At 49.3% G+C, this 12,774-nt stretch overlaps 1 protein-coding gene across 1 annotated transcript in view; it reads left to right on the plus strand.

The window, feature by feature from the left end:
• Window positions 1-12,774, plus strand: part of WDFY4 (WDFY family member 4) — a 267,578-nt gene that overhangs the window by 193,861 nt on the left and 60,943 nt on the right. Inside the window, 4 exon segments of the mRNA XM_014562645.2 lie at window positions 2,655-2,803; window positions 8,347-8,467; window positions 11,074-11,159; window positions 12,632-12,694. Of these exon segments, the coding sequence (XP_014418131.2) occupies window positions 2,655-2,803; window positions 8,347-8,467; window positions 11,074-11,159; window positions 12,632-12,694 (419 nt within the window).

The following is a 12,774-nucleotide window of genomic DNA, read 5'->3' on the forward strand; positions in this document are numbered from 1 at the left end:
ATGCTTATGTAGTCATAGACTCTCTTTGGGATGGTTGAACAAGGTTTGTTTGTGCAGGTTTCTGTTGGCCTGACTCCCTGTCTCTGGTGATAATATGCCTTCCCTCCTGGCAGAGGGGGTTTTGTCACATGGGGTTCATCTCCCGCTTTGGGGAAGAAAAGAGTAGGTGGGAGTGCCCGTCTTGTGCCTGCTGTGTTTCAAGGGTCTTTAACTCAATAATACTTATGCCAAAATAGCAGATTTGGGGGTGGCATATCCAGTGCCCTTCCACATTCTAAGGCAGTACTGGTGGTGGCCTCTGGGCACGGCTTCTAGGGAAGCTGGGGACACCACTCAGTTGCCTAAGCCCCAAAGTAGACATGTGTCCTCCGTCTTTCCTTTCAGTTTGTCTAGTAGCAGCTCCTGTCGATGCTACCTGCTCTTGTTTAGATTCACCCACTTCTCCTCTTCCTCCCGCTTCCCTCCACCACCCCCATCCCATCCGCCAACCTCCCTCCCCAGGACACTGACTCAGCCACGTGACCGATCACCCTCCTGCCACTCTTAAGGCCCAGGAGCCAGTGTCACCTTTTAGAAGTGACCCCTCCTGCAGCTTTCTATTGCAACCAGAATAAAACCCAATGCCCTTACCAAAGCATCTAAGGCCCCCATGATCTGGGCACTCTGGCTTTCCAGTGCCACCTCAGCCACACTGACCTCTTCTTGCTCCCTGATCTGCCCTTCCTGCCTCGAGGCTCTGAGCTGGATGTTCCCTTTCCCCAAAATGTTCTTCTCCCAGCTTTTCCATGACTGCCCCATTCCACCCTTCAGCCTCAGGATTTGTCTAAAATAGCATCCTTTCTCTCTGCCTTATTATCACTGGCCTGTTCTTTTCCTCTCAGCACTTATCGCAGTTTGTAACAGTCTATCGGTTGACGTGTATTTCTACTCTCCATCCTCCCCCAGGAGGGGAGGATTCTTGTTCATCTTGTCTGTCCTTCGATCCCCAAAGCCTGGCTCAGGGCCTGGCATGTACTAGGTGCTGAATCCATGACTGTTGAACAGATGAACATCTGGATGAATGAATGAGGCTGGCAATGAGTCCATCTTAAGCTGTGACTGCAGGTGCTTTGGGGACCAATTCCTCTGATAAAGTTCAGGCAGGAGAGGCCGAGAGAGCCAGCTGCCTGCCGCAGGCTTAGGCTACAGGAACCACGACCCTCAGTGACTCCACACAGGAAAAATAGTTCAGTGACACCTTGTTCTGTATTGTAGTGGTTCATGCTTGTCTTGGAACGTAACCTCAGTGAATCTTCAATTCCTGGCCTTGGCCCTCACTTTGACTAATCCCGTCTGATTCAGGGGCATGAGAACTGGTACCCAGGGCTTCTTTCGAGATTTCACCACTGCGGCCCCATCATTGCTCCCAAAGATGAGCAAGGAGCTTAGCTTCAATCCCAGGCTCTGCCAGTTACTCTGGTGAGATTCTTATCTCTGGAACTTTTAAAAAAAATCTCTAAATTAGAGTTCTAAAACCAGCCAGGCCCAAGTGTAAGGATTATCTGCTTAATGTGCATAAAATGTTTACCGCGGTCATATAGTAGGTAGTCCAGAAAATACCAGCTCCTCTTTAGTATAACTGGAGTTAGCACGGAATTACCCTGAGAAAGTGTTGGTCCTGGCCTCACTCGGATCCATCTGGGCTCCCATCATCTAGAATTCCTGCCTTCCCTGCCTCGTTCCTTCAGGGATTAATTCCGTGAATGGACGTACCTAGTCTTTCCATCATGCAGGACTCTGGGTCATACCAGACATTATAGCAGGTCAGACTCCCTAGAAAGCCAGCTGTGAGCCAGAGATGTGCAGGCAGGACGTTTACTGGGAGCTTGGGTCCCAGGATCGAGTGGAGGGAGGAGGGGAACTCCACTGCCGGCTCAGTGAGGGCCCCGCTGATCCCACGGGAGCTCAGAGTTGACCTGAATTGAGGCAAAGGGTCTGGCCCTTCCTTCTCTGCACTGACCGGTTGTTGGGAACTGATGGGGACGTGACCTTTGGCCAGGTGCTCTCTGTAGCTGAGGCGATTCTGGAAAGCTGCCAGCATCTTCAGCGGCTGAGAGAACACACTTGAGTCAGAAAGGAGGGGTCGGGAGCATCTCATGCCTCCTCTGCACACACCTTGGACTGGCCTTGGCCTTGGAGACAGCAGTACCAGTCTTGCCCTTGTGGTTCCAGGCAGACCCAGGTCCAGTCCCGGCTCAGCCACTTTCCAGCTGGTCCCTGGACAAGCTCCCTCGCCTCTGTAACTGAAGGATGCCTCATACCTTGAACTCTTTCCTCACTGTTTACTGAGGAATGTTTTGTACGGTTGTGGGGGAGCTTAAAGTGAGAGAAAAAATGTCAACGTGATAAAAAGAGCAATAAACACTCATCCGTGTGCCTCGGTGGGGATGCGGGTGGCTGTGGGTAGATGAAATAACTAAACAGCGTTTTGGGGGTAGAAGGGCCACTTACACTGTGATGAGCGGTGCCCTGGGGCAGCGCCCTGTCATTCTCACGGGTGCCACTCTCACCTCCGAGTGCCCGATGGGTGGCCAGCCACTGCCCTCCTGTCCTCCATAAGGAGATGAGCATGCTTCACTTGCGCATGGCCTGACTCTGGTGCTGTCTCCCTCCAGGTGACACAGAAGTACTCTCTGGTGATCGTGCAGGGCCATCTGGTCTGCGAAGGGCTCCTGCTCTTTGGCCGACAACACTTCTACGTCTGCGAGAACTTCACGCTCTCCCCTGTGGGTGACGTCTACTGCACCCGCCACTGCTTATCCAAGTGAGTGCCCTCCCCTACCAGCAGATTCATCCCTGAGCCCCCCCAAGCTGTCTTCTCCGCCACCCGCACTTCTACATCTCCCACCTTGTCCTTACTGTAGACTTAGGTGCAGGCCACAAACTGAGCTATGAGATAAAACAAACGAACCTTAAGGCACAGGCAGCCACTGACTGTGGTTCCCCAAAGCTGAAATCTGGAGCAGTTAACAACGTGGCCATTCTCCAAGCCTCTCCTGGTGTGGGATGCCCCACAGGATGGGGGGATTGCTCCTTAGGTGATTTGGGTAATAGAATCCAATCCCATCAGGTTACTCACTCAACACCTTCCTCCTTGTTCACGGTTTTATAAGACATCAGGCATTGTCCCTTCATGCCCACAAGGGCCGTGGGTGCAATCGGCAGTGTAAACAGGTTCTTTTGGAAAGAGTTGGGAGAACGCTGTCAAGGGACAACTTACATGTGTGTGGGAGGACTCTTTGAGGCTCCCACTCAGAGAACTGGCATGGGGCTGGTGGGGTGAGGGACAGCTACTTGAGGAAGTAGGCTGAGATCTAAGTCTTGAAGGATGGGTGAGATTTGGGTAGAAATTTAAAGAGTCATTTTTACACCAACTAATATCAGAGGTCTTTGGCAGCAAACTCCCAAGGTTCTTCTTTAGGATTAAATGTATTTGATCTCTTTGGGTTCAGTCAGCTCTCATGGATGGATTCCCTTGTGTTTATAAAGCACAGTCATTCAAAATCAAATTGATTGTGTTTGTACTTCCGCTAAAAGTTCTGTTGTCAAGTTGTATGTTTTCATCACTTACAAAGAAATTCGGATGAAAATTTCTTTATCCAGATGTAGGCCTTGATTTTTCTGGTTAGCCAAGTCTCAAGTGAAGACAAGATGACCTCTTAGCCCAGTGGCTCTCAAACTAATTTACATCGAATCACCTGGAGGGCTTGTTAAAACAGACTTCTGGACCCACCATTATCCCAGTTCCTAATTTAGGAGGTCTGGGTTAGGGTTTGAGATTTCAGCCAGTTCTCAGCTAGTACTGATGCTACTGGTCCGGGACCACACTTTGAGAACCACTGACAGAATAGCCAGTCTTACCTGCCAGTAACTAAGAATTTAAGCCCCAGGTGTCATGTCATTTCCAGCCTATGTCAGGAAGCAAGAGTTTAAGGAGTCTGGAAGGATAGATGTCAGCCCACCCTCCTCTGATTTAGGTTTGCTTTAAAATGCTTGGCATTTTTTCTCTCTGCTAATTTCCATCTTTTATTCATATCAAACGTTCACCGATTGCAGTGAGTCTTCTGTACTTTTCCAAGGCAGAAGCATAATTAATACTTGGCACACTCCTCCCATCTTACTGCTCATGTTTTATTGATACTGATCAATATGGACAATGGATCTGCAGACTTGCCTTTCTGAGAGCGGATGAAAGCTTTCTTCTCTACCTATATGCATGGCATGCCCATGTAATGACTGCATAATCCATTGCTTCACTCTCCACCTCTGGTTTAAATTGAGTTAGTGTTTAGATAAGATCTTATTGATTAGGTAAATTGTGTTTATGAGGTGCATGTAATCACGATCGAATTGACTATCTGCACTTTTAATAGAAGCCTGGGCTTCAGGTTGGATGCACTCGCTTGCTTTGCAATGACAAGGGAGACTTCCCATGTCTGGAAATGTGCTCTTCTAGAATGCAAATAGGAGTGTCGTGAGAACAAATTACTGCCTTGGAATGTCATGTGGGAATTGCGTAGGAAATTTTAGTCACCATACCTCAAAGAAGAGTTTGTTAACTAGACCGTGCTTCCTCTCGGTGATCTTGTATACTGCCTGAGAAATTGCTGGCGCTCTTGGAGATGTGACTCTCAGAGATGGACTATTAGATCACGTCAGATCAATGGGGATTAAGTCTTATTTTGACCATGGAGACTAAGGAAGGTACATAAATAAGCCAGTTAAAAATAAAGCTAAGTCAACTCTGAAATGTTTCTCTTAAAGACTGCCATAAATTTGAGTGTAGTTGAGCATTAGACCTTGAAAGAGGCTCTCTGATGGACCATAAAAATATCCCAAATAAAACTCAAGAACACTGCAAGTCCTCCAGCAGTGATTGGACTTGTGTACTTTGGAACTTCCCTCAGAAAGTAAGAACCTTTCTAGAAGGTTACATTTTGCTCCCGGTGGGACCCCTTCTTGGCTGAATAGGGTGACCGTATTAGTTTGCCAGAGCTGCTGTAACAAAGTGTCAAAACGTGTGTGGCTTTGAGAAAACAGAAATTCGCTGTCTCACCGTTCTGGAGGCTAGAAGTCTGAAATCAAGGTGTCAGCAGGCCACGTTCCTGCTGCAGCTTTGGGGGAGGAGCCTCCCTGCCTCTTCGAGCTGCTTGTGCTTCCTGGCAATCCTCAGTGGTCCATGGCTTGTAGATGCATCACTCCGGTCATATGGCATCTCCTCCCTGTGTGTCTTCATGTGCTCTTCCCTCTGTGGGTTTTTCCCCTTTACATGAGGAGACTGGTCATACTGGATTAGGGCTTGTCTTAATCACCTCACCTTGTTACCTCCATGATTTACTTCAAATAAAGTAACATCCTGAGGTTCTGGGGATTAGGACTTCAACATACGTCTTTTGGGGGACACAATTCCACTCATGACAGCCAAACTCACAAGGTATATAGCTTTTGATTCATTTGGTGGGAATCCAAACCATCCAACTGGCTCTTCGTGTTGGGGTGCTTTTAATTAGGTGTCTCCTTCACATCAGCCAGCAGTTTTAAGGCCTCCCTTCTCTGTTTAATTTAATTCAACAAATGCTTATTGAAAATCTGTCTTGTACCAGCACTGTGGTAGACTCCACAGATACAGAGATCAGTCAGATGTGGGCTGAGTCTGGTAAAGAGTTTGTGACCTAGTGCATGATTTGGGTATAAATTCTAGGTGTCAGTTCTGACAGTCATTGGATATATTCAAATGTGGGGAAAATCAAAGTATATTTTAATCTGAAATCCACTTCTGTTACCAAAGACTAGGTCAATCAATATCATAATTATCTGTTAGCTTACTGTGATCTCCCTAGTTAAGAATATTAAAAGATATGTTATGACCACATTGGTCAATTTGCATATTTTGTGACAGCTGTCATGCAAGAGCTGTGAACAGCATCCTTTGACTGATGGCCACAGCCCCACCTAAAGAAGAACATGGGTTGGCTGTTTCTTTCTACTCATTGACCTTGGGGGCCTGAACTCTGATGTAGTGCACAGAAAATGTAGAATATAGTGCTGGCAAAGACACCCAGTTGTAGCTGTGTGACTAATGCTGCATAAGACGGAACTCCGATCGGGACCCTCCATCAGGGGTCAGTTCCATTTTCACAATTTAATTTTCATAAGAAATTGGGTCTGTCTGAGCATTCCTGCTCTATGTGGTTATTCAGTCCCTACAGGCAAGAGAAGAATTAATGTCTTTCCTCCTAAAAGCTCCTTCCTAAAAGCATTTTCCAGGGGGTTCTTCCTCAGGTCACCACTGTTTCAGAGTCCTGGTTGAGAATCAGCACAGAGGACACTGAAAAGCGGGGAGCTCCAGAGAGGAGCTGTGTCAGTGCCTGCCAGCCTGTCCACCTCGGGAGAGCAGGTGCTGCGTGTGAGCTTGGCTGTTAGACTCAAGAGGACCCAGCTTGGAATTCAGTTCCACGTGACCTTGGAATAGTCTCTTCTCTTCTTTGGGATGCAGTTTCCTGATATCTGAGAGGGGAATGTTAATCACACATACTCAGTAAGGGGTCGGTGTGAGGATCCAATTAAACAACAGGGAAGTGCTGGGTGGGCTGTAGAGCAGGACAGTGATCAGTCTAGAGCAGATTTGGAGGGTGAGAGCTATGGACGTGGTCTGTGCCCCCACGAACTCACTCACAGTCAGCTGGGGAGAGAAACCAACCAGATGCGGCTAAGGTATGGAGGACGTTTGCTGCGCTCCCCCAAGCGTGGGGGCTGCAGGACCACAGAGGAGTCATCATCGTCATTGCCACCAGTGCCTTCACCTGGGATGCTGTTTGGCCTCAGTCAAGGGTAGGAACCAGAGTTACTTCTCTGGCCTCACTTAGCCCCAGGGGGAAGCATTAATAATGGACAGAGGGCCTCAGCCATCAGTAGGTTTGATCAGTCCTCCAGCAATGTGGCCCAGAGCAGGGCCCCTGAAAGAATTGTTGGAAGAAGGGACAGTAGGACCTGCAAAGGATTTGAGTCCACTCGGGGGTGCTGAGTAGCAGGCCCAGATGGTGTCCCACACCAGTAAGCTTGCAGTCTGCCCGGTAGGGACCATTCTGCATAGCATGCAATGCTGAGCCCTTAGCACCGCAGACGCTGGAACACCACCACTGACCGCTGAGCGGAGAAGTCTCGCCGGCCTACGTGAGGGCCTGATCTCTCTCCATTTCCCCCAGAAGCATGGTCTGCCCTGTAAGCTGGGCGGCGAGGGCCGCACTGGAGCTGGGGTCCGAGGAGGTGGAACACATTCTTGCAACCTTGTGCTGGAGTGAGGGCTCTTCGGCTCTGTGATGGATACGCAGATTTCTCGAGGGCTGAGGTGCTTGGGAAACCCTTGTTTTCTCAAGTCCGAAAAGGGTGTTTTATCTGAGCTTGTGTGGTCATTTACACAATGTAAAATTGCTGCTCAACTTGGATATTCAGAAAAGTAACCGTCCATAACTGAAATCAAATTTATTTCTCAAGTCCCCATTTGTTTTGCGGGTGAAAAGTTCATCTGGTTGGTTATCGAAAGGCATTTCAGTTACTTCTGGTGCAGAAATTGTTCTCTTTGCGATACTTAGTCAAATTCGTGAATCTCCCTCCCCCCACCTTTCTTCCCAAGGCGAGTCAGTATGACCTCTGGAGATGGCAGCTGGCCTGGCCCCGCGACCATCCTCCGCTCTCAGCTACAACATCACTAGTCCCTGGCTTCAGGCACAGTGCCCTGGGGTCCACCAGTAAGGCTGTGGTCCTTATCTTTCAGCCCGTCAGCACTCTCAGCCCTGTCGCCCACTTCTTTGGGGGCTCAGAGTTTTCTGTCACTTTCTCCCATTTTACACTGGGTGCCACCCCAACACCTGGTCCACCCCAGGCTCCACGCTGCCCGAGGCTGTGCTGAACACAGGTTTGTCATCTTCTTGCCCTGCGTCTCAGGAGCTTGAAACTTCTGCAGACCTCATTGCATATCTCCTTCATTCTTCCCTCATCCCCTCAACCTATTTCTGACCCCTGTTCCCAGAGCCTTTTCACCCTTACACTCTGCACCCTGTGTCACTGTCTGTCCTGGAGGCAGTCCCCTTGCCTTGCTGTCCCCTCGCCTGGTGTGGCCGGTGCCTCACCTACTCCTCGGGGCAGGCTGACCCAGACAGGGCTAATCGGGTCACAGGGCTCTGGCACTGGTTGGCAGTGGCCTTAGGTCTCCTCCCATGTGTCCTACAGTCTCAGGCGGGGCCATAGGGCAGGCAGGGGACAGGCCCGCCAGATGCCCCCTCACTGTGTGGCTCGCTTCCTTTCCAGCATCAGCGATCCGTTCATCTTCAACATGTGCAGCAAAGATAGGTCCTCCGACCACTACTCATGCCAGCGCCACAGCTACAGTGACCTCAGGGAGCTCCGGCAGGCTCGCTTCCTCCTGCAGGTATGCCCCGGGGTGGGGGGAGAGGGAGGGCCATCTCTTCAGGGGACACGTGATCCAGGTGCCATCCAGGCCCCATTAGAATGTGAGGGGCACGCCTCTGTGACCCACATCACAGCTCTTTGGGACACATAGTGACTCCCCTTGGCTTATGTTGGGTTGGTCCCCTGGCTGAGATGAAATTCTGCCCTCTGCTTCACTGTCTCCAGAGACCCTGTCATTTGGCTCCTAATCCCTTCTCTCTTACTATGTCATTTAGGATCCAGCCTCTTTGCTTTATTTTCCCCTTGACACAACCCAGAGCTGCCGTGGAGATGCAGGAATACAGGACAGGGCAGCTCCATGGCTTCACAGCAGTTGAGTGGCGGTCTGCCGTCTTCTGACCACGTGGACCCCTCCTCAGGCCACCGCCCCTCTCCTCTGCCCTGCCCACCGCTTCACCCACCTTCCAGCTCCTGGTCATTTCCTGGCCACGTGGTTTAGAGATCTCCTGATTGTCCCCTCCAGCCAGGGTCCCAGAGCCTTGTCTGGTGCATTCAAGGGTTCACCCAGGTACTAGACAGAGCTGACTCCTTCCAGAGGCAGAGCTCTGCTGTCAGCGAGTCGCAGCCCACCCTGGAGAGATATCACCTGATTTAGAAGCATCACCTCAGTGGCAGAGGGAGGAGAAAGAACTCTGGGGCCCCCGCTGGTCCCAAACACTTCCTACCTTCACCAGTCCAGCCTCAGTAATAGAGAAGTTACATCTGTGCCCAGGGGCCTCCCAGGCAGAGGAAGAAATGAGGGACCACCCTTGTAGGAGGGGAGGGCCCAGATCCTTCCCCCTACGTTCTTGGCAGAATATTTGCTCTGCAAAGGCCAACAGAGTGAGTAGGGCTTGGCCCTCAGGAACCAAGAATAATTTCATTTGTAAATTTCTTTGTCCCTTGATCCTCCTGCAGGAGGCCTTATTATTATTTTCTGAAATGAAAACTCAGGGAAGCCCTTCTGGGGGTGCTCATGACCGTCGCCCTGCTGACAAGGGTTTAGCTGACTCCCTTCCTCTCCCTCCCCCTCCGCGGCTTTTGCCCACAAAGCAGCGAATGTTCTCATTTGGCCTGCCCTTAGTGCGGGTCTTTGAGCGGAGAGTGAGCTGGGAAGGGGCTGGTGGAGGAGGCCCCACCCTGACAGTGCTGACGTCAGCAGCATGGGCTCAGTCCTACGGGGCGCTGCCACCTTGGCACATTGTGCGTCTCTCTGGGCTTCCGGTTCCCTGCAGTGCACAGGCAACCATGTCCTGTCTTTTCCACCATTACATATATAGCATTTAGTACATTTTGGGCACATAGCAAGTACTCAAAAATTATTTTTTTTATAATTGTATGTCTGCCTTACAGGTTATATATAGTAGCAAATAGGTGTAGTGGCTTTCTTTCTCTTCAGTAAAAGGGGATTGTTTCCAGATGGCTGGTTAGCCTGACAGTGGTGGAAAACAGCAGGGCGTGTGTGTGTGTGTGTATGTGTGTGTGTGGCCAGGTGGGGCAGGGGGCGCTTTGTGAGCAGGACTGTCACCCGTCCAGCCCTAAATTCTCCCAGGAGAAAGTCAGAGTCTGGACACTCCAGGTTGCCGGGGCAAGACTCCATAAGAGTCTACATTCATCATCCATTTGCACATTATTTATATTTCTGCTTGTAAAAAAAAAAAAAAATCCGAGGCTCTTAAGTGCACCTGCAGAGGAGGAGGGCCTTACATTATCATTATAAGGACTTTCCCTCTGCTCAGGAATCTAGTGAGCTGGACTTTGAGAACTCATTTCCAGCCAGGTAGGAGCAGGACCTGACTGGTGTTGGATGCAGCACCTCATCTCTGGAGTCTGACCTTCACCCACCCCACCTGTGCCTCCAGGCCCAGGCCTCACCTCCACCCCCCAGGTCCCTCCCTCCAGCCCTGGGAATCCTCTTGCTGACTGCCTCTCATCCCTGAGCCTCCTCCTGTATGTGGGCTCACTCTAGCACTATTCCAAGTCTACTGTTTACTTGCTGTGGCTTAGAAGGGTGAGGGAGAGAGAAAGAAGGGAGGGGAAAGAGAAAGGAAATCAGGTAGAGTTTGCTTAGGCATTAACAAAATACCCTTGAAACAACTTTGCTGTGTCAGTGTGGCCACATCAAAATGGCTCAGTGAAGTGGGCTTGGCAAAGCACACGTGCCTTTAAGACTGTAGGTCAATGTAGGATGCTGCTCAGATCGGGAGCTTACACATACCCAGCCAGCCCCTAGTGTTCCTGGTAAGATAACTCTTCGGTTTAGGAAATCAAACCCTTGACCAAGCAGTGAATTCATTGTTTGAGGATGGGAGGGATTCTTGATGGATGTCCATTGGTCAGGGCGGGTAAGTCTTGATCTTCTGTAAATCAGGCATTTACGGAAAATCAGTCTTTCAGTTTTTAAGTTTTATTTTCCAAGGGTACATGTGTGAGATTCGCCATTTCATATCCTCCAGTTCCATTTTTAGATTGAAATCCTTTCACATCTGACAGAGTCCCAAATGACCCACAGCCAGTGGCTCTGTTTCCACGGGTGTCTCCATTCCATGAAACTTTAGGAAAAGTAAAAGGGGTTTCTCTTTATAGGACATCGCCCTGGAGATCTTTTTTCAAAACGGATATTCCAAGTTTCTTGTCTTCCACAACAGTGATCGGAGTAAGGTCTTTAAAAGGTAAGGATCTGAAAAGTCCTCCGCTAAGCAAACTGATCATGAACCAATAGCAGGGGAACAGCTCTGTTCACAGGAGAATTGTTCTCAACCTACAGTGAACAGGGCTTAGGTTAGACACAAGGAAGGACTTACCCACAGAACTGTTGAGTTACAGAGCACAGTATGGAGAAAGCTATAAAAGCTCCTTCCCTAAATCCTTGGAACCAGGCTCTATTTCATGGACTGAAGTAGTTTAAGACAACAATAACTGAAGGGAGAAAAAATTGTGCAGATGCAACATATTTAATGAGGCTTCCAGAATTTTCTGTCTTTATCTTTCAATTCTCCAAGTAATTTATTTTGGCTGAATCTTTCTTTTTGATCCCAGTTGCCAATTTTAGTTGTTTTGACTTCATATTTCATTGGAAAGAGCTCCATACAACTGATTGCCCACTTCCGCAAGGAACATCTTTTTTTCTTAAAGAGAGAAGCATGCTGCTTTAATTTAACTTGTCTTTCTCCAAATAGATTAATCAATCTAAGGGATGTAAGCTATAGTTTAAATTTTTAGTTTATTTTTATTGGTATTAAAGTTATAGATACGTAGATTTGCAGAGAATCTAGAAGGGACCGAAGGAGAGGTAGGTTCCTGGCCATAAACAGACCACACAGAAGTTGGATTAATGGAGGGGATGGTCACATTCAGCTCCATTTTGGGCTGGAAGTTCTGAGGTGAGGCCTGACATCCCTGGCCAAATGTCCCAGGTCATTTTGTGCTCCGAGGTTCTAGTCTTGTCTTCCTGTCAGCCCTGACCAGTCACTGGCACCAGGACCAACTGCTGGGTTGGAAGGGGAGGGCCAGGGTGGAGAGAGACAGCTCTCACAGAGAGGCTGTTTGCGCCCGCCCTGGGCGCATCTCCATGGACTGTGATTCTCCATTTGAGGTTCTTTCAAGAACGGTGGTCATATCGCCTCCTGAAAGGTCTTCAAGTTCCGTTTCAGACCCAACTGAAGGAGACATGCAGCGTTGAAACTTACATTCATTTTCTCTTGTCATTTCTGTGCAGTAAACAAAGTTTTCCATGATTGATCTAGAAGTCTTATACATCCATAGCTGAGGCAGTGAGCGGTGCCCAACCCCACTCCATGCTGCTCAAGGAGCGTTAAATTAAGACGCCTCTTGTCCCTGGACTACTGCAGGGGTTGCTGAAATCGGCAACAGAAATGCCAAGTGCCTGGCCCAGAAGAGGTCTCTAAAACATGTAATTTTTATTGTAACTATTGTTCTGTTGTTATCATTGCTGGTATTAAAGCTAGAATGTGTAATGGCAGAGGATGCTAAGGGTGCCTACCAGGTACATCCAGATCTGGGGGCAGATGGGGCCCCCTGGGGTGGCCAAAATGGACTAACCTCTTGCCTGGCTCCTAAGATGTCTCCCTGGTGGCGGAAAAGTCTTGACTCTGCTAATAGGATGGTTTCCCTTTTTGTCCAGCTTCTGCTCCTTCCAACCCAGCTTGAAGGGAAAAAGCTTCACAGAGGACCCGCTCAATCTAAGGTAACGGGTGCAGGGGGGAAGCCAGCCATGCTCTCTGGGCCAGCTGTGTTGGCCTCACTTTGATTGTCTCCATTTGCCTG

This window comes from Camelus ferus, chromosome 11 (assembly GCF_009834535.1).
Source record: "Camelus ferus isolate YT-003-E chromosome 11, BCGSAC_Cfer_1.0, whole genome shotgun sequence".
Classification (NCBI taxonomy): domain Eukaryota; kingdom Metazoa; phylum Chordata; class Mammalia; order Artiodactyla; family Camelidae; genus Camelus; species Camelus ferus.